The sequence below is a fragment of the Fonsecaea multimorphosa genome (assembly GCF_000836435.1).
Source record: "Fonsecaea multimorphosa CBS 102226 unplaced genomic scaffold supercont1.1, whole genome shotgun sequence".
NCBI lineage: Eukaryota > Fungi > Ascomycota > Eurotiomycetes > Chaetothyriales > Herpotrichiellaceae > Fonsecaea > Fonsecaea multimorphosa.
Window position 1 is genome coordinate 56618 of NW_015971635.1, and position 18125 is coordinate 74742.

General features: G+C 51.7%; 8 protein-coding genes across 8 annotated transcripts; 5 read left to right on the forward strand and 3 right to left on the reverse strand.

The window, feature by feature from the left end:
- Nucleotides 1-468: 468 nt before the first annotated feature.
- Z520_00028 (uncharacterized protein) lies at nucleotides 469-1275 on the forward strand (the record flags this gene model as incomplete). Its single annotated transcript, XM_016770549.1, has 2 exons — nucleotides 469-826; nucleotides 929-1275. 2 exons carry the CDS (start codon nucleotides 469-471, stop codon nucleotides 1273-1275), a joined length of 705 nt encoding a protein of 234 aa, XP_016637459.1.
- Nucleotides 1276-3427: 2152 nt separating this feature from the next.
- Nucleotides 3428-3748, forward strand: Z520_00029 (uncharacterized protein; the record flags this gene model as incomplete). Its single annotated transcript, XM_016770550.1, has 1 exon — nucleotides 3428-3748. The coding sequence occupies one exon, from the start codon at nucleotides 3428-3430 to the stop codon at nucleotides 3746-3748; it is 321 nt and encodes a 106-aa protein (XP_016637460.1).
- Nucleotides 3749-4134: 386 nt separating this feature from the next.
- On the reverse strand, nucleotides 4135-6358 carry Z520_00030 (uncharacterized protein; the record flags this gene model as incomplete). The annotated part of the gene is made up of 9 exons (XM_016770551.1): nucleotides 4135-4219; nucleotides 4283-4337; nucleotides 4389-4523; nucleotides 4577-4972; nucleotides 5030-5557; nucleotides 5624-5756; nucleotides 5808-5850; nucleotides 5913-6151; nucleotides 6200-6358. The coding sequence occupies 9 exons, from the start codon at nucleotides 6356-6358 to the stop codon at nucleotides 4135-4137; spliced, it is 1773 nt and encodes a 590-aa protein (XP_016637461.1).
- Nucleotides 6359-6910: 552 nt separating this feature from the next.
- Z520_00031 (uncharacterized protein) lies at nucleotides 6911-7728 on the forward strand (the record flags this gene model as incomplete). The annotated part of the gene is made up of 2 exons (XM_016770552.1): nucleotides 6911-7330; nucleotides 7381-7728. 2 exons carry the CDS (start codon nucleotides 6911-6913, stop codon nucleotides 7726-7728), a joined length of 768 nt encoding a protein of 255 aa, XP_016637462.1.
- A 76-nt stretch (nucleotides 7729-7804) lies between these two features.
- On the reverse strand, nucleotides 7805-9736 carry Z520_00032 (uncharacterized protein; the record flags this gene model as incomplete). Its single annotated transcript, XM_016770553.1, has 1 exon — nucleotides 7805-9736. The coding sequence occupies one exon, from the start codon at nucleotides 9734-9736 to the stop codon at nucleotides 7805-7807; it is 1932 nt and encodes a 643-aa protein (XP_016637463.1).
- Nucleotides 9737-10536: 800 nt separating this feature from the next.
- Nucleotides 10537-11948, forward strand: Z520_00033 (uncharacterized protein; the record flags this gene model as incomplete). The annotated part of the gene is made up of 2 exons (XM_016770554.1): nucleotides 10537-10701; nucleotides 10812-11948. 2 exons carry the CDS (start codon nucleotides 10537-10539, stop codon nucleotides 11946-11948), a joined length of 1302 nt encoding a protein of 433 aa, XP_016637464.1.
- A 358-nt stretch (nucleotides 11949-12306) lies between these two features.
- On the reverse strand, nucleotides 12307-15738 carry Z520_00034 (eukaryotic translation initiation factor 3 subunit A; the record flags this gene model as incomplete). The annotated part of the gene is made up of 3 exons (XM_016770555.1): nucleotides 12307-15348; nucleotides 15410-15634; nucleotides 15697-15738. The coding sequence occupies 3 exons, from the start codon at nucleotides 15736-15738 to the stop codon at nucleotides 12307-12309; spliced, it is 3309 nt and encodes a 1102-aa protein (XP_016637465.1).
- A 355-nt stretch (nucleotides 15739-16093) lies between these two features.
- On the forward strand, nucleotides 16094-17046 carry Z520_00035 (uncharacterized protein; the record flags this gene model as incomplete). Its single annotated transcript, XM_016770556.1, has 4 exons — nucleotides 16094-16118; nucleotides 16171-16714; nucleotides 16774-16851; nucleotides 16920-17046. The coding sequence occupies 4 exons, from the start codon at nucleotides 16094-16096 to the stop codon at nucleotides 17044-17046; spliced, it is 774 nt and encodes a 257-aa protein (XP_016637466.1).
- Nucleotides 17047-18125: the final 1079 nt, after the last annotated feature.

Below are 18125 nucleotides of genomic sequence, written 5' to 3' on the forward strand. Positions count from 1 at the left end.
GGTCAGTATACCACCCACTCAAGATAAGCGTAGGAATCGAATAGGAATCGATTCCTCCAGGTGGTGACATTGTTGTACGGATTCCTGGTAACGCTGCGCCCACACACCGTTTCGAGTACCCTTATTCCTATCTCTGTCTGACATCCGGCCTTAACTAGACTTCCTTGAACCGCAAACTCACCTCACGTAAAGCTATTCATAAGACAGAAGGCAAAAATCCCTCCTGGCTAAAAATCCTAATCGCTGACGGAAGGCTTGAGAGAGGAATGAACTGACAACGTTACACTATTGTCCTTTCAAAATTTGTTGTATCTGAGCCACTCGGCCGCGGGCTAGGCTTCGCTGAGATATCTGATATAAAACCGAAGGAGTCCATCAAAAACGACCAGGAATCTGAAAGCAAAACCATTCGCAAGCGAGTACCATCGATAGCTCGGACCCGCATTGAGAAGCCGAAAGCCACAGAATATGTCTCAACAACGATCTCCATCTGTTGCTTCGGATGCAGACGACGGTGGATCCGACATCCTCGATGCAGACGCGCCATTTGAAGACGAAGATGAACTTGGCGAACTCGATCCAGACCCCGTGATCCAAGAGCTCAATGAGGCCATGCAACTAATTGAGCAATCCGAGACCTGGCGCGACTTCGTGACATACCTGCAGCAAGCCTTCGAGATACAGACAAAAGCCCGAGGCCGTGTCAACAATGCCATCATGTTGGGAGGCGCTCCCGTGGCTCAGAGATCGAGCGCCCACCCTGAACACATGAGAGAACGGTCGGTGTGGCAGTTTGCTTTCTTCTACATGGTTTCGAGGCAGTTGGGTAAGTGACTTGACTCATCCCCTTTCCCCCTTACCAGGTAGATCTATGCTCCTCACTGTTCTCCGTCAGCTTGGAGTAAGATGCCCTTCTAACTCTATTCAGAACATTGGAGCGGGGCCGGTGATCTTCAGACCAGCGTCTCAGACCCACTATATCAAGCAGCAGACAAGCAAGTATTTGATCATTTTGGCGTACGGGTGATCCAAAGTACTCTGCCAGATCTTCGGGATACCTTTCTCTACATGCCATTCCTGAACCTCAATGTCAAGCACGAACAATTAAGGAAGATGCCTGGTATTGTGTTCACGGATGATGATGAGGCGGACCCGGATCCGGCGACGACGCAGTGGCAGCAGCAGTTGCCTGTAGAAGAGTATTTCAAGGCGAGTGGTTTACTAGCCGGATTTCAGAAGGGGGAGACGTTCTTGAATCATGTAGTCATGGTTTGATATGTATATCCATTGATCCTAGAGGGTTATTATGGGGTGATACAACTCAGGAGCGGGCCCATCATTTTTCTCTCCCAGTACATTCTAATTCTGTATCTCTGATTCTTGACCCTTTAGCTTGGTCCTTCCCATGAAGGGGCTGCATCCGTGCCCGTCAAGACCCAGGTCAAAGTAGGACCAAAGTTCACCAAAATGAATTTGATGGGAGTAGCGAGGTTCGTTTGGCCTCCCTCGATGTCAACAGTGACCCAGCATGCTGCCCCTTCTTGAAACCCCATTTTAGCGAGGTCATCAAAGCTCCACGCGACGCTGCTCCCTGCAATGAGGGAAACGGATGGAGATTCAACCTGAATGGACACGACCCGCACCCTGCATCCGAATGCTGATTCATCGACAATCCGCAGTCCGTTGGATGTAGGAGGGCTGGACATTTTTGTACTGAGCTTTCGAGATTTTCAAGTAGGTATCAATATTGTTGCGTAGTTCCTGTCAATCAAATCAGATCGTATGACGTAGGATTGATTTTGTATCAGGAGGATGAGATTATCTGGCTTTAAGGGAAAAGGTAATAACTCACAGAAATGATCAATGTTAATTGAAGAAAGTACGGAGCTTATAAAGACTTCAAAAATCCTTTGTATCAACCGCTGAAGAGAGAGATCTCTTTCTAAATATTCCTAGAATGTGTTCCAGCTTTGACAGCTTAGGCCTCGTGTATGGCTTTTTCCAAAAAAGAGCATCGGAACTGTGCAGTGACGTCTCATGTAATATTGATAACTCGCCTTCAATATCGCATTAACCAATGACAGATCAACTAATTGTCACACTCTATATATCTGCTGCACTCAACAGCGTCCATCGGCTTCGTTAGCAAATACCGTGGCATGTCCACGTCTGTGGTCTTCAGTGACATTCTAAAAATATTGGACTAGTTTCCTCGCGTGACGCTGTTTGCCAAAGCAGTAAAGCTAAGAGGTAGCTTCAGCTGAGTTCACGCAACGCGAAAGTTCTTCGGTCGCGATGCGTGAAGGTCTCAGGGAACTTTTGCGGCTGAGGCCTAGACCACCTCAGATGTCCGTGCTTGTGGCCATCAGCTGAAGCATCACGACTGGCAGCATATGTGAGTGACTAAAAAAGATGTGTCTGCGCTATGGCTGGCCGCATGAGAACTCTGAAATAGTTCATAACAGGGAAGTGATTATGCAGCCGGACCCTTCGAGGAACACTACCGTTTCAATATTTTCGAGACCCTTTGTCAATGATCGTCATGTTCACTAATGATGGAGTGTTCCGTGAGTATCAGCGCACCTCACGGGGTGTTTGAGCACACTTGCTGACAATAGTTCCTCTCTTTTTGACTCGAAAGGCCCAGGGTCATCGGACGCCGAATTTTATCCTTCCCACTGGGGCGGTCTCGGGAAAATCAAACAGTTGCCTCTTTTGGCACCGACATGCTCTCGGAGTCTCGACTTGCTGCAGAATACGAGGTTCAATACGAGGCAGGTAAAGCTTGGCGTGAGCTTGATCCAATGAGTTGACATTGCTAGCGACGTCATGTGTAAGAAAGCGCTTGCGCATTCTCAGCTCAAGAAAACAATACGAATCAGATGCGACACTGGGAGGACGTGGCTGGCTGGTAAATCCCTTCGTTTCCACAATGAAGGTGGAACTGATTGGCTTTCAACGGAGGAACCCCGGACATTAGGACGATGGTAATCAGCTTCAATCACGACGCGGGGTGAGCTGAATGGAGGCGACGTCGACTTCAACCTTGCTTCGAGGTTCGTGTCTTCACTGACACGCATGAGAACGTTAGACTAGCAAAAAGTTATTGGGTTAAATATGTGCGATTCTCCTGAAACTACTTCAGCCGCACCACTTCAGCTCCGAGGCCGCCATCGAGATTCGTGTCCTTCAAGCTTCACCACATGAAGTGAAACCGGCAGTATATATAAAGGGCCAATGCATCCCGAGGAAGAGAGAACATCTTGCTCATCAGCAGAAGCGTACTCCTTTACTGAAAAATCTTGAACACCCCAATTGAACTGTCGTCGATCGTTTCCAATTTGTAAGAAGGTCTTGTCTTTTGAAGCTGCACTGTTGCCATCCACTAACATAAAAACAGACAGACCTCTGCCGCTCAGTGATCAACATGTCTGGGGGACCCAACTCTGGCGGAATTTCAATCGATATGTGGTCTGCCGAGTCCGGCACATTCCGCGTCAAGACCCGCAACATACAGACTGACTCGAGTAATACGATAAATGCTGGCGGAAGCACATACTGGAGCTACGACGACCTGATCAACGTCGGCTTCAAAGAAGGCGACTCATGCTGGGTGTCAGTCGATATCGATGGTGGGGAAACCAACCACGAATCCGGGAACAATTTCACTCTTGCCCAAAATTGGCCCATTTTGACCTATGGTCTAAGGGGTGGCCTCTGGAATCCGTCGTGGGACGGGCCACAGTGAGGGAGCTGCAGAAACGGCAGAGCCCCATCATCAGGCAATGACTGGATCAGTCCAGGGACGTTCTCCAAGTAGCAGCCACGAACAGTGAATGAACAAACGCTCTTTGGCCAAGATTAAGAGTCTCCTTGATGGTCTCCTGCCTTAGATCGAAGACACTGTCTCAGAAGTAATGCTGCGTCTAGACGTTGCGGTCAAGGAAATCTTGAGATGTCGACGCCATCTTTCCTGATCATGAGTGATCCCGAGCATTATCGGAGGCTCGAAGTTTAGACAGCACCGGCCGACCCACCACGTCTGCAGATTGGATCGATCGTTTCTGTCGCGCCTCCCTCCATATTCGTGAAGGAGGACAGCATGTTGAAATACTATGCCAATGATCTCTTCCACTAATTGCCCGGCTCGTGTAATACCTTCGCTTCACCATTTCCGCTACCTCGCAGATGCGGTCGGGCAAGCTGAACGTTAACCTGCCTGGAAGTTGTATGAGGTCAGAATTTCACTCTGTGACCGTTCGCTAGCAAGAAGAGGACTTACCTTGTGAGTCTTTTGTCCACGTCTGCGACAAACAGCGCGCCAATAATTGCAAGCCCTAGCACAGGAGTTAGAGTTCTTCTTGGGAGGACCGATAAAGCATGCTCACCTCCAAAGGCCACGGTGACACAGTAGACCAACTTGAATGCGTCGCTGTAGACACTCTTCTGGGCTCCCAATGCTGCTGCGACAATTCTCGGAGTGACTCCTGGCACACCTTCAAAGTTTCCCAGTGGTAGAGCCTCTGTCAGATGTGAGCAGTCGCTGAAAAACAAGATAGCACAACATCAAACTCACGAAGAAATGATGCCAGGGAAGCAGCAGGCAACCCAGCCTGGATCAGCGCTCTGCCGATGTCTCTTGCCCATCTGCTGTTCACCCGGTTTGCAAGCAAGCTTGAATAGATGGCTACGCCAATCGCGCCCCCAGTGGATCGCGTGGAGTTGACCAGGCCGGTGGCGAGTCCAATGTCCTCATCGCGTGCCCCAAGCTGCACAATTAGTATACTCATGCAATTGGTAGCGCCAATCATGGCAGAAGCGAAAGCAACCAACACAATCGCGCGAGCCGGAGTGTGCTCGTTGCTCGTTGCGTTCAAGCCCAGGAACACTGTCATCATCACGACGACAAATATATACTGATACCTGGTCTTCGGGATTGTCGAGAAGGTCTGGCCGGCCAGGATGAGACCCGCTTTGAACTAGAGTATTAGCCACGCTCTTGCAGACACTGCGACCGACGCTTTCTTACCAGTTGAGGCGGCATTGGTAGCCATGCCATACCAACCTACAGCTCTTGGGACTGTAGTCAATAAGCGTTGTACTTGCTGTGGCCACAAGATACCCGTGCTGATTAAGGCCATGCCACCGGCAAAGCTCACTCCTAGCGGGACGACGACGGCTCTCACATCTTGCAACAATCGAGGTGGACACAGCTTTGCAATGCTGTCAGGACTGTAAACCTCCCAGAGAGGAAAGGCTACGAAGACGGAGATGCCACCGATGATGGTCGGAGCCAGGACGACGGCATTGGTCCACGGATATGGATTGCCTCCAAACCCGACGCCGACGAGGAACACGGTCAAACCGCCGCCAAAGAGGAGCAAGCCGACGAAATCTAGCTCGAGGAACTGTTGGCGTCGCGTCTTGCCGTCTGGATGTAGCCCGAGAAAATCGGGTGGCCAGTAGAAGACTGATATGAGAAGGAGAGCCACGACGTTGACGATCAGAGACACGTAGTAAGCCCACCTCCACGAGCTTTGGGAGACGAGCTGATAAGCTGTGAGAGAAGACGTGTCAGTCGTCGAGCGATATAGAACCTGGCCTATATTCGAACATTGCTTACCTATCGGAGCTCCAAAGGATGATCCTGGTATCGACACAATACTCATAAAAGCCAAAGTCTGCCCACGATTCTTCTTCGGTACGATCTCATTTGCCGCTGCAAATGCGAGTTGTTGAAGCCCTGCCGAAAGGCCCTCAAGGGAATATCAGCCAAGGCATGACCATAAAGGTCACCTCAAGCTTACCAGGAATGAGCTTCCGAGTATGATCAATGATGTGTTTGTTGCCCTGTGTTGGTCAGTTGATTGTATCAGTGAGAACTTGGCTTTGTTTTTCCCGGGGAGACAAACCTGCAAGCAATTGCGCAACCAGTGGCACCCAAGAGGTTCCCTATAAGGAAGAAATTCCTGCGTCCAAAGATGTCGCTACATCTACCGGCGATTGTCATCACGACCGCGCTGGCAAGTGCCCATGAGGTAGCTGCCCATGTGAAGTTGGTCGACGGCCCGACATCCTCGTTGATGGTGAGGAGAATTGCAGAAGGCAGAGCGAACGAGAACAGGCACGCTTCATAGGTAACAGCGAGAGCCTAAATCTGATTCAGCCAAACAATGGTCGAAACTGTGGGGAGTACTACCAGTAAGCCCAGAATTGTTCGTAAGTCGATCGACCGAGACTCATAGTCCTGGATGCTGTTGTAAGGACCATCATTAACTTGACAAACGACCTCAATCTTCTCCTCATGCGTCAGTGAGATATCTGGCTGCGCAGCTGTCTGCTTCGTTGTAACGGCCATAATGAGGTGTCTGTCACATGGGACATAGCATAGAGGGTACGCGCAGAAGGGCAAGAACTTCCTTTTATAAAAATGTCCTGCCCTGTGCGTAGCCCCGGGATCCGAACCTCGTAAACCACAAAATACCCCATGGGGAAGGGAGAAGTCTCAGGAGCTCAACCCATGACTAATGCACCTGTATTTCCTCGGTGAAGCAAGAGCACATTGAGACTGCCTGGGCGAAGGCCTTCGGCTTTGAACGCCAGAATCGTATGCACTCAAGTCTCGGACTGATCGGTCAAAAGCAGATCAGGCTACCGATACCGAAACTTTGTAAGGGAAGTTCATGGTCCACAAACTTCGGACTTGCCTATCTCGGACCTGCTGCCGAGAGCGTCGTTCTCACCCTTTATGCCCATGTAGAGCGCAATACTTCTTCTGTTTTCACAAGGATTCAGATAGGCCAGGATGCCTTGTCAAAAAAAGCCCCGTAGCCGCACCCGCTGGGCATAAATCTGAGGAATGATCCTCAGCGCTTCTCGTCCCATATCCCCTCCCACCGATATCTGAGCGATGGCCTCGAAACCTGTCATCCTCCTGATTCCCGGATCTTTCACCATTTCAGCCATGTATTTCCCTCTTCAGGACATCCTGGTCGAAAGGGGGTACGAAGTGTACGTGAACAACCTACCGTCGGCGAGTCGGAATGGTCCAGAAGCTCCGGCAAGTTTGAGTGACGATGCAAAATTTTTCAGCAACATCATCGGAATGATCGCGGACCAGGGAAAGGATATTGTTGTCCTTGGTCATTCATACGGTGGCCTAGTTGCCTCTGAATCTGCCAAAGGCCATAACAAGGCGGAGCGGTGCGTCAGAGGTCTGAATGGCGGTATCATCAGGATAATCTTCCTAGCTGCCATTGTCCTGCAAGAAGGACAATCATTACTAGGCCATCAAGGGCAACTTCCGCCATCGATCATAAAGACAGATGAGGTTTGAGCCAGTGCTTCTATCGCTGAATCTCAGGAAGCTAAGTCTCGCAGTACGGATTCATGAGACTTGTCGATCCCGCCTTGTCCGGCTCCCGCATGTATGATGTTTGGCCAGAAGAACGCGCGATTGCCTGGGCAAGAGCTGCGCCAAAGCAATCCGCTCTCAGCTTTGCTAGTCCGGTTACTTATACGGCTTTCAAGGATATACCTTCTTCATACATCTTTTGCGAGAAAGACCAGATTGTGCCTCCAGCTTGGCAAGAACAATACATCGAAAACATTGAGATTGTGGCTGGCAGGGCGGTGGATCTACATAAGCTGGACTCGAATCATGTGCCGAACCTGACTTCGACTGAGACTCTAGCGGAGCTCCTTCTGAAGATAGTCGCAGCTTCATAGTTGCTACATTAGCAATGCAGAACGCGAAAGCGCCGATCAATATGCTCTGATGTGCGCCGGTTGTAGTTTTCATGGCTCAAGTCTCCGTACTTCCGACAGAATGCCAGTCCCTCTTTGCCCAGTCAATGTTGTTGGCATCAAATGGCGCCGACAGTAGCAACTCGGAAATAGCGTCAAGATTTGATGATCGAATGTAGGGTATATTGAAGTCCTCCTCGCTCCCCAACGAGCTTCCAAACATATCCATGGGATGATATCTGGCGTCACTTTGCAACCTCACATAGGGGCTTTGTGCAACAAGTGGATCGGTAGTGCTGTGCACGTCTGTCTGTGCCATGGTGATGGCGTTCGGTTCCCCGCCCGTGCTCACCATTGGATGTTCATCATCATCAGACCCACGAGGATTAGCTCGAACCTCCCACTCGAAAGTCCGATAAGGGAGTTTGCCGCTCCTGACACGCTCAATGAAACCGATTGCACAATCCGCGGAATTGTACTTTGGGCTTAATGCTGCGAATGCTTGGAGAGTTTGCCTGAGGTACAGGTCTCCAGTGCCTCGAAGCTCTGCTTCAGTGGATAGAGCATCTTTCAGGTGTTGAATAGATGCCACGATAAGGGCTCCCACGGCCAGCGGTGGCATAACTTGTAGGAGGTGGCTCTCTTCCAATTGTCTCGCTATCTCCGAGATTCGACGTGCGGCAGATCGAAGAGTCTGCCGGGAGAAGCTTTGCAATGCTTCAGCAGCAGAGCCTTTAGGTTGATCGAGGAGGAGCAGCGGTCGATGGACGGTGCAAAGCGCAGTCAGATACAATAATTCAAGGGTTGCAGAATGCAAGCCTAGCAGGCTTCCGTTCTGGCCATGATCTTGGCCCAAGGCTGCCGCTTTGATAGAAGCCGTCTCTGTGTACCATGTGTGAAGCTCTTGGTCCCGAGCAGCCGCCTCGGTGCTGAGCACTTTCGTTTTTGGTATCAAGACCATGAAGGGGTCGCTTGAATACACAAGCCTTATGCCACTCAATTCATATTGAGAATCAAGGATACGTCCAATGATGAGGCATAATTTGACCTTTTGGGCGCATAGTCGACCCAGGCTCCTCGTTTCGATCCCGTGCTCAGGCAGATAGTATTTGTCCAATGCCTGATCAAAAGCCGCATCCTCGAAGTCAGCTGTGTCAACGCCATCAAGGTTCTCGCTGTGGCAACAGTGAGCATTTTGCCGCCGTTCCGTTATGGATAGAAGCTTGTCCCTCATTAGGCAGCAATACCACAACTTTCGCCGCATTCGCTGCCGGACTGACCGGTCTGGAAACTGATGCTGCCTGTCCAAGCCAATATCAGTAGCCAAAGAAAAGGCGGTTCGTAGCCAGTAGAATCGACCCTTCGTATCATTCTGCTGACCATACCAATATGTCATGAGAAGCAGTATCTGTATCATCGTCGTAGGGTTTGACTCGACATCCATTTCGTACAGGAGCTTTACCCGGTCGAAGAAGACTTTCCGGGCGTCATTATAACTTCGAAACCCTTCTTGTTGCAAATGAGACAGGTTTGTAAAGGCGACTCCTGCAAACATTACAGCTTGAAACAACACCAGACTGATCCTGTCGTCGTTTGTGCCGTTCACTGCACCAAGGAAATTGGCCAAATCCAATACTGGTAGTAAAGGATATACGTGACAGACAAATACTCTCAGTAATTCGTCAGTCATCGTTCTGCTGGGGACTCTAAGTGCTCCCCGGCGCATTAGTAGCTGCAGTACATCATGGTCAAGCTCCGCAGGGAGACGTGCGATGTAGCTCGGAAGCCCCAATTGATCTGGTACCAGAGACGTATTTGCTATTTCGCCATCATTGCAGCATTCTGCCGTGGTAGCATTGTCAAAAAGACACGGCAAAGGGGGTTGTCCACCGGCGGTCGTTTCAATAGAGACACTTCTATCCCTATTTCTGTTGTATTCCAAAGATTCGCCAATCTTGAATGTATAAATATTGGCCTGGGGAAGATTCATCTTGCCGGGACGCTGCATCGGCCTTTCTTTTCCTCGGTCGTCGACGGAGCAGACAACGGAGGTTCTCGAGCAATTCGAACATGGAGTGCCTTTCCTCGAGACATCGCATCGTACTTTGCGGTTGTGGCAAGTTATGCACGCTCTAGGCGCCCTTCTTCTCAGCATAGCAACTGCGATTCTGTGAAGCCGGAGGACTGGGCCTTTGAATGGACAGTCTGTGTCGACCTCGGCCGGAAGTTCACAAGAACGTCGAACTCTTAGCCAAATAGAGTCACGTTTGCCGAGCTGTGTGGCCTCCGCCTCTTCTGGACTCAGCCGAACTACATGGCAAGCGCTGGAGCATTGTGGCCGCTAAACACCTCGCTCAATACTCCCGTTTTCGTCAAGGTTCAGGCTGCGGCATCTTGGTCCAGAAAGAAGCCCTGCGAGCGCGTCAAGTATAGCCGAGCGGCGGGCCGGATTGGGGCATTGGAGAACCTTGGGGCTCAGTTGTGGGAACCTTGGACTTTGGAGAGGTCAACGATCACCGCTGGGTATGTGAAAACAGTAGGGAGTAGGAAGACTGTAGCGCGGTAGAGTAGAGAGTGTTGATGAAAGCGACACGCTCGGGGGCGGAGTCGCTGGTGAGCTCCGAGCTGTTTTTTACTATTTGGTTGCCAAGACAGGCACCCACAGGCGCCACTTCCATTTCCGCTTCCGCCTATATCGATGCTTTTGAAGGGTTTGCTTCGTCGTTCCAGGGGTTCAATGTACTAGAGTCCAGGGAATCAAAATAACCAAACATCTTCAGATGCAGCGCCATGTCTTTCTCATTCGGCTTTAGCGGCGACGATATCGAGGGCGAGGGAGATGCCACAGAGCATGAGGCTCTCACTAGCCAAATCTCCCAGTATACGTTATCCGACTCTGTCAAGTCCCCAGCACATATTGCTGTCCAACCAGAGAGACATTCGCTGGGAGAATTGGTGAGTTCCGTCTCTCTCGCTTGCGAGGTATAAGCCTGCGTTGAAAAACCAGTCTCTGCGTTTCCGTAAACAAACCAAGCCAGTCTCATAACCATTGCCCTTTTTCCCAGCTAGCGTCACTGCCATCCCAGATATCATACAGCAAGCTGCATATACCCAGTCCCGAAGACCATGGCCTCACCAACAACCAATCCAACAACAACAACAATAATAATGGAGTCCAGACCACGCTCTACCGTCGCTCGGTGTTTGACATCCGCGCTCAACTCATGGCCGAGGCGAACCCGTCCGCCGCCGAAGAAGAGGATACCGCCAAAACGCTCCTCTCGGGCCTAGAAAGTGGTGACCTCGCCTCAGGCGTCTATGAAGGAGGTTTCAAGACGTGGGAATGTGCGCTTGACCTGGCCTCCCTCGTCGCCTCCGAATCAGATTTCGTCCTTCATCACCGGAATCATCCTGGTCAGGAGGAGGAGGATTGGGAGGTTGTCGAGCTCGGCGCGGGCAGCGCTGTGCCGACTCTGGCGCTCATTACAAAGTTCCTAGAGCGGAGGAAAGGGCAATCACCACAAAGTGGGAGTCTCAAAGTGACGTTATGCGACTACAATGTGGACGTTCTACGACTGGCCACGGCGCCCAACGTGCTCCTGAATTACCTGTTCGCTTCGGCGAAAGTGTCCCCGTCCCTCGATGATGAGGGTAGCTGGGACGGAGGAGATCTCGACCTGGAAGAACTAGGAGGCGACTCCTTTGTGAACAGCACCCTCCAGGACATCGCTTCCAAGAACATATCATTCGATTTCATATCGGGAGGATGGGGCCCAGAATTCCTCGACCTCATCAATCGACCGCCGTCACCGTCAGCGCGCGACTCACAAGAAACGGACCAGAACCGCCGACCACCCACGAACCTACTCATCCTCGCCTCCGAAACAATCTACTCGCCCTCGTCTCTCAAATCATTTTCAGAAACCGTCCTCAGCCTTCTCCTCCGGACTTCTTCCCATTCCCATAGATCTGGAACCGGCACCGGGAAGGGAGAGGCCATTCCGGAGCCCAAGGCCTGGGTCGCCGCAAAAAGAGTCTACTTCGGCGTTGGGGGCGGTGTGGATGAGTTCGTCAGGGAAATGGACAGGCTCGGCGCGACGAGTCGCGTGGTTATGGACATCAAGGACGCTGGGGTCGGGAGGGTCGTGTTGGAGGTCACGCTCTCGGCGCCTGCTTCGGAGGATATTACTGCTTCTACATAACATCCCGTAGGAGACGGAAAGGAGAAAGGGTTGGAATTATGTAGGAAAGAAGGAAGGGCGATCGAAGGGCGAGAGATTGGACAGCGAATAATAACACATGAGCATAAAAGGCAAAAGGAATGGTTTTCCCTAGTTATTGCTATGGGAATTGGGCCTTGCGCCTCCGTCTTGATTTGCGCCGGTAATACAACTATGTGGCCTTATCAATTTGGATGCAAAGGACTTAACTCAGTGCCCGGAGACCTAAATTACACGTACCTAACTTTTTAGGCAAGAATGAACACACCGCCACTTATCTCCACGTCCTCATTCTTCCCTAGCTGCCTCGGACAATGCTTTGTCCAACCTCTCCTGACTCTCACTGCTGGCGATTGCGCATACTCGGAGGCACGTACCTTCCAGGCGCTCCTCCCGATGCGGGCTTTCGCGGCGCTGTTTCATCACCGCTGCCCTGTGCTGGAGAACCGGAGCCTTCTCTTGACAAGCTGCGCCCTCCATCTCTCATGTGAGCCGGCACATAACGTCCACTCGGCGCACCGTTAGCGGGCGAAGCGGACTCATGGCGCGGAGGTGGATGATGATCGCGAGCAGGCGGGTGGTGATAGTCACGAGCAGGTGGATGATCCGCTCCAGATCGAGCAGACCCGCTTTCACGAAGATGAGGTGGAACATACCCGCCTGGGCGGCGGGCTGGCGGCTCTCGGGCTGGTGGCTCTTGGACTGAAGGCGCAGCCTGAGATGGGGCCGGAGCCTCAGCAGGGACTGGTCCCTGTCCAGCAGCTTCCTTTGCGGCTTGTCGTTCGCGCCAGCCACCGCCCGCTTTTCCAGCCAGTTGAAGACGAGGTGCAATTCGCGGGCCTTCCTGAGAATCGGTACGGGCTTCCATAGGAGGCGCTTCTCTTGGTCCGCCGCGAGAGAACGGCGCGGGCGCTGGTGCTTGATGTTCCGCTTTTCGAGCCGCTCTCCTCGCTGCGGCTTCTTCCTCGCGTTGCATCTGTTTCCTCGCAGCCTCTTCGCGTTCGAGTCGAGCTGCCTCGGCCTGCGCTCGTCGCTCGGCGGCAACCCGTTTCTTTTCTTCCTCGGCTTTCGCCTTCTCCTCTTCCTCGCGCTGTCTACGCTCTTCTTCTTCGCGGATACGACGCTCTTCGGCTTCTTGCGCTGCACGCTGTCTGGCCTTCTCCTCGTGATAAGCCTTGATCCGCTTGCGCTTCTCCTCCTCGAATTCGCGCTCGGCTTTCTTGCGAAGCCTCTCAAACTCGGCACCACGACGCTCTGTGATCTGGCCCTTGAAACCGTCATACTCCTTGACGAGTCTGCTGAGACGATGCTTTAGAGCTAGGCCTTCCTTATGCTTTTCTTGTGCTTCCTTCAACATGAGCTGTTTGTTTTGCTCGTAGATCTTCAAGTCTTCCTCGCGCTGCTTCTCGTAATCCTGTTGTTGGTACTTGAGCTCCTCCCGGCGGAATGCACGCTCCAGGTGATCAAGACGCTTGGCCGTGATGCGGATGCGTTCGTCCTTTTCTTTCTTGTCCTTCTCAAGTTGTGACAACTTGAGGTAACGAATTTGGTTGGAGTCAAGTTCGTCAATGTTCACATCTTGAAGATCGATCTTCATGCCACTTTGAAGTTCAGCTAGTTGTTTCTCTATCTCCTGGCGTCGAATGCGGGCCTGTTCATCCTTCACGCGCTTGAGCTCACGAGCCCTTGTCTCATCGCGCAGACGTTGAGACTCAGCCTCTGCCTGTTGTTGCGCACGAATGCGGCGGCGAGTTTCTTCCTCTCTCTGTCGCTTTTGGAAAGCCTCGGAAGCCGCTTCCTTTTTCTTCTCGATGACAACACGCCTCTCGAGGGTTTCCTGGTGCTCCTGTTCAGCACCGGCCTCAGCGCGAGCGAGAGCGGTTTCTCTGGCTGCAAGTCGAGCCTGATTGTACGATGGGTCGACATACATGCATGTCACATGAAGAGTCTTTGCCAATCTTGTCAGCTGCGATCGAGCTATCTCGGCTGGAGTATTCTGAAGTCTTTGGACTGAACCGACTTCGCTCTCTGCCGATCCTGCGGCGCTGCCCGGATGGAGAGCCTTAGCAGAGGAGAAGACGTCGGAGTCGAAGGCCAAGATACCAGAAATGTGGTCAAGTCTGATTGATAGATCGCCTTTTTTGCAGCCGTTCATGATGAACTTCTCAATCATGGCAGGAGTCACCTCAAATGGCGCAGGGAATTGAGCGAGCCGGGTCACAAAGCTTAACTCCACGGATTCGTAGACTTGTGAGAGTTGTTGAAAGAGACGGGTGAGAATGACTTGCTGTAGGGGAAGAACATATTTCTCCATTTCGGGGTCAGCACCAATTTGTGCCAGAATGGGCGAAATCTTCTTGCAAATCGAGAGAGGATGGAAATCGACTTCGAGGATATTGTAGAGATCTCGAATCTCTGGTCGAACACGCTTGAGCAAGCCCTTGCTGAGTGCGTCCTTGAAGAGTCCTGCCCTTGTGGGCGCAAATGGCATGCTGAGAAGGTTGGTCAAGCGATTGTTCTTGTTCTTCCGCGCCTCATCGACATCAACCAGCGCACCTCGTGAACGAGACGTGCTGATGACAGGAATTGCTAGCGCAGAAAGCAATACAAAAGAGGCGGCTTTGGTCAAAGAATCCTCGGTAACAGTTGGGTTGTCGCGTTTTGGAAACTGACCAGATGCGACGGCAGCCGCGGACTGTCGCAGCAAGTTGTAGTACTTGTTCCAAGCAGCTGCATGGAACAAAAAGTTGTCGCTGACGAGGAAGATCTTCGTGAGTTTCTCGTAGTAGTTGGCCATCATAACGTTCTTCGCTGGCCTCTTGGAGAGCGTAAGAAGCATGTGGATATCTTCGACACTACGGAAAGCCTCCTGCCACAATTCAAGCTCATCTGCCACATTCAACTGCCGAAAACGTGTTTCGAGGTGACGCTGCAAGGTGTCGGGCTCGTTGAGATTGATAGCGTGCATCTGGGAGGAGTACTTGGCAGCATTCTGCACATGGTTTCGCAGCAGTTCACACAACCGACGAAACTCAGTCTTTCGCGTGTACTTGAGACAGAAATCGAATGCTTGATGAGCAGTACTCTGATACATGACCTCCAGCCGAGCGTTGTTCTTCAGAATTTCCAGGACCGTGCGGTACGTCTCCCAGAGAAACTTGAGCCATGGTGTGACAATCGCTCGATCCGTTCGGTCTTTGGATTGTTCACCAGAGACAGTGGCAAGCAGGATAGTCTCGGGGGTTTCGGTAGCCTCAAGATCTTCGACATTCAGGGCTGTGGCACTCGCCGCTGTTTCAAGCGACGATTGAACCTGGTCGGCCTTGGCTTGAGCCTCCTGGACCTTTTGTTCGGCGAGCTCAATGAATTTTTTCAAGACCAACTGCGACCAGTCAGCACACGTATTAGACAACAGAAAGCGCCGTGTTTCCAAAACTTCATACCTCGATCGTTCCCACGTTCGTATTTTGCGCGATGTTCTTGTACTGGTAGAGTCCATCTTTTGCGGATTTGCCTTTTCTTAGATCGACACACAATTCAACAAAGAGGAGCATAACCGGCTCCAGGGAGGAGATGGGGCTATTCCGGGAACGCTTGGAGGTAACATGCTCATGGAGGACATTGAGAGCCGCTTGGGTTTGATCGACGGCGATGAGCTCTTGCGCTCGCTGCAGGTTTTCTGTCAGTGATTGTGCGCGACAGGATGGAATTGAAGGGATTTTCGCCTTACTCTGAGCACATTCTCAGGCCTGATATGGGGTGGTGGAGGCATGTTGATGGTCGTCTGATGGAGTCACAAGAGAGATATGAAGAGATGATCAAATGAATGATATCTCTCAAGACTCTACCCAGATGGCCGATGAGTCTGTCCTAGAGATGAACTTGTGACTGTGACTGACTGATTGCCTACGGGCGCCTTTGGTGACGATGTCAAAAGTGGCCGAAATCACACTGCCCTGTGTTGTGCAGACTTGGCGCGGATTCTGCCGGACCAATATTTTTCCGCGACTATAAAAGTGCCTTTCAATGCGCCACCGTACTCTTCTATCACGTGAACTCACACAAACTCACACTTCGCAAACTGATCGTTTGAACCACCGAAACCATTGCGCTTGCCCTAAAACAAGATGGCGTCTCCTATTCCAGAAGGTAGTAATTGAGTTCCCCCTGCTAATCAATCCCTATTAATTCCACCTACTCGCAGGGATCAAGAGACTTGTCCGTTACAGCTCCCATCCTGCCCAAGTTCGCCTTGATCGCGCCTTTTATTATCACCATCGCCAACGCAAGGAGATCCGGGCCATCGACAACTTGCAAGCTCAGTGGGCTGAACACTTCGACGCCGAAGAAGCAAAGGAGAAGGCGGGAAAGCAGGAAGCCCCACGCCCACCACTTCGTCGAGTCACTCGACGTCTCACTGTCAAGAACGAGAACACGGCCGCGCTCCTCGCCAAATACCTTGCCTTTGTCAACGACAACCCTTCTGATCTCCCTGCCGTTGCCGACGATAATTACTCTGACAGTCCTGCCACCGCCAACGACGACTGCCCTCACCAGCCCGCCCTCGTCAACAACGACTGTACTGATCGCTTCAGCTCCTCTGACCGCTCCTGCTATTCTGAGTATTCTGACCGCCCTGCCCTTGACAGCGAGTTCGGAGTCGCCTGCGTCCTCGACTACCACGCCTTTCTCTTCGAGCGCTACGAACTCTTTTCTTGCAAGAACCCAACATGCCAGCTGCATATGCGGTGCGGGATGGGGGCGATGCCAAGTCCAAGAAACAAAGCATGGCAGATCTTAAACTTAGGCGGCTTCAAGAACTGAACTCGCGTCTCAAGGAAGATCTCGAAAGACCTCGTGTCAAAGTGGCTGAGGCATCCATGAGGTACGTTGCACAATATTCTGCGTGGTCCGATCAACGCGCTCTGTCCACTAACCATCTCTGCCGCGTAGCCTGATCAACTACTGCAACCAAACACGAGACTACATGGTACCTTCAGTCTGGGGGCAGGTGGACAGGAAAGAAGATCCATACAACCCACAAAGTGGAGGCAGTGAAGGTTGTTGCATCGTCATGTAATCGAGTTCTGTTGAAGCTGTTCGGATCGGGGCACAAAAGGACACAATGGAGCACGCAAAGAGGCGTGTGCGGTACGATATTGCTCGAGTTCAAAAAGCATCCGGCGCAAAGAGGCGTTCACACAATTGTCAGAGTCACGCAACAATGGCAACAGGTTTTCATGTCAACCATGAATGGGAGAGGCAGCACGGGGTAATGTACGTTGCGCTGCGGCTTGTACGTGGTTACAGATTCAGCTTCGCTTCATCCTGTCGAGATTTCGACAATGATTTCTCTTGTGAGGATTGTGTAGGAGGCTACCTGATTGCAATTCAATCCAATTGACTTCCATAGCCACGCTTTTACTGTGTACACGTCTCTTCTGGCACCACGACTCCCGAATTACACAGGTAGGCATGAGCCCGATTCCTGCCTTTGAATCTACCATGGTCAATCAGTGCCTAGATCGCTTTCCAATGCCCTTTTACACGACACTGCGGATAACAATGGCCTCCTTTAACACGGCTCAATCACGTCTACCTAGGTAATGGGCAATAATGCGCGGCCATCCAATTCCACTTTGTGCGGACATGATTGGGGAATTTCCCGGTCTGCCCTGGGATCCCTTGCACCCTAGCAGACTAGCAGCAGGGCACACCGCCGCGCCCAAACAAAGTGCCGCAGTGATAAACCCTTACCTCGGAGTTGCAAGCGACCTTCCCTTTTCTTCTTCGCTTAGGGACCAAGGCCCGATAACGTGTCTACCGGTAAGAGCCACAACAAGACGGATGTCCCGCAATTTCTGAACCCGGGGCTGCAACCGAGCTTCTGGGCACTGGGAGCGTATCGGGTGAAGGGGCGAGGAGAGTTCCGGTTGGGCCTGAACAAGCAAACATTTGGGGCATTGACGGCCTCTGAAATTGTATGGCAGCCCCTGATCGTATGAGAACGACGGAGCAGTTCGGTACTCTGTCAACAGTTCCTGGGGGATTTCCCCCCATAATCCGGGGTGTACGCTACTTCTACGAGGCACAGTCACCCAACAGTACCTAGGTAGGAGTGGTAGATACCTAGTAGGTAGGCGGTGATAGTCATTATTC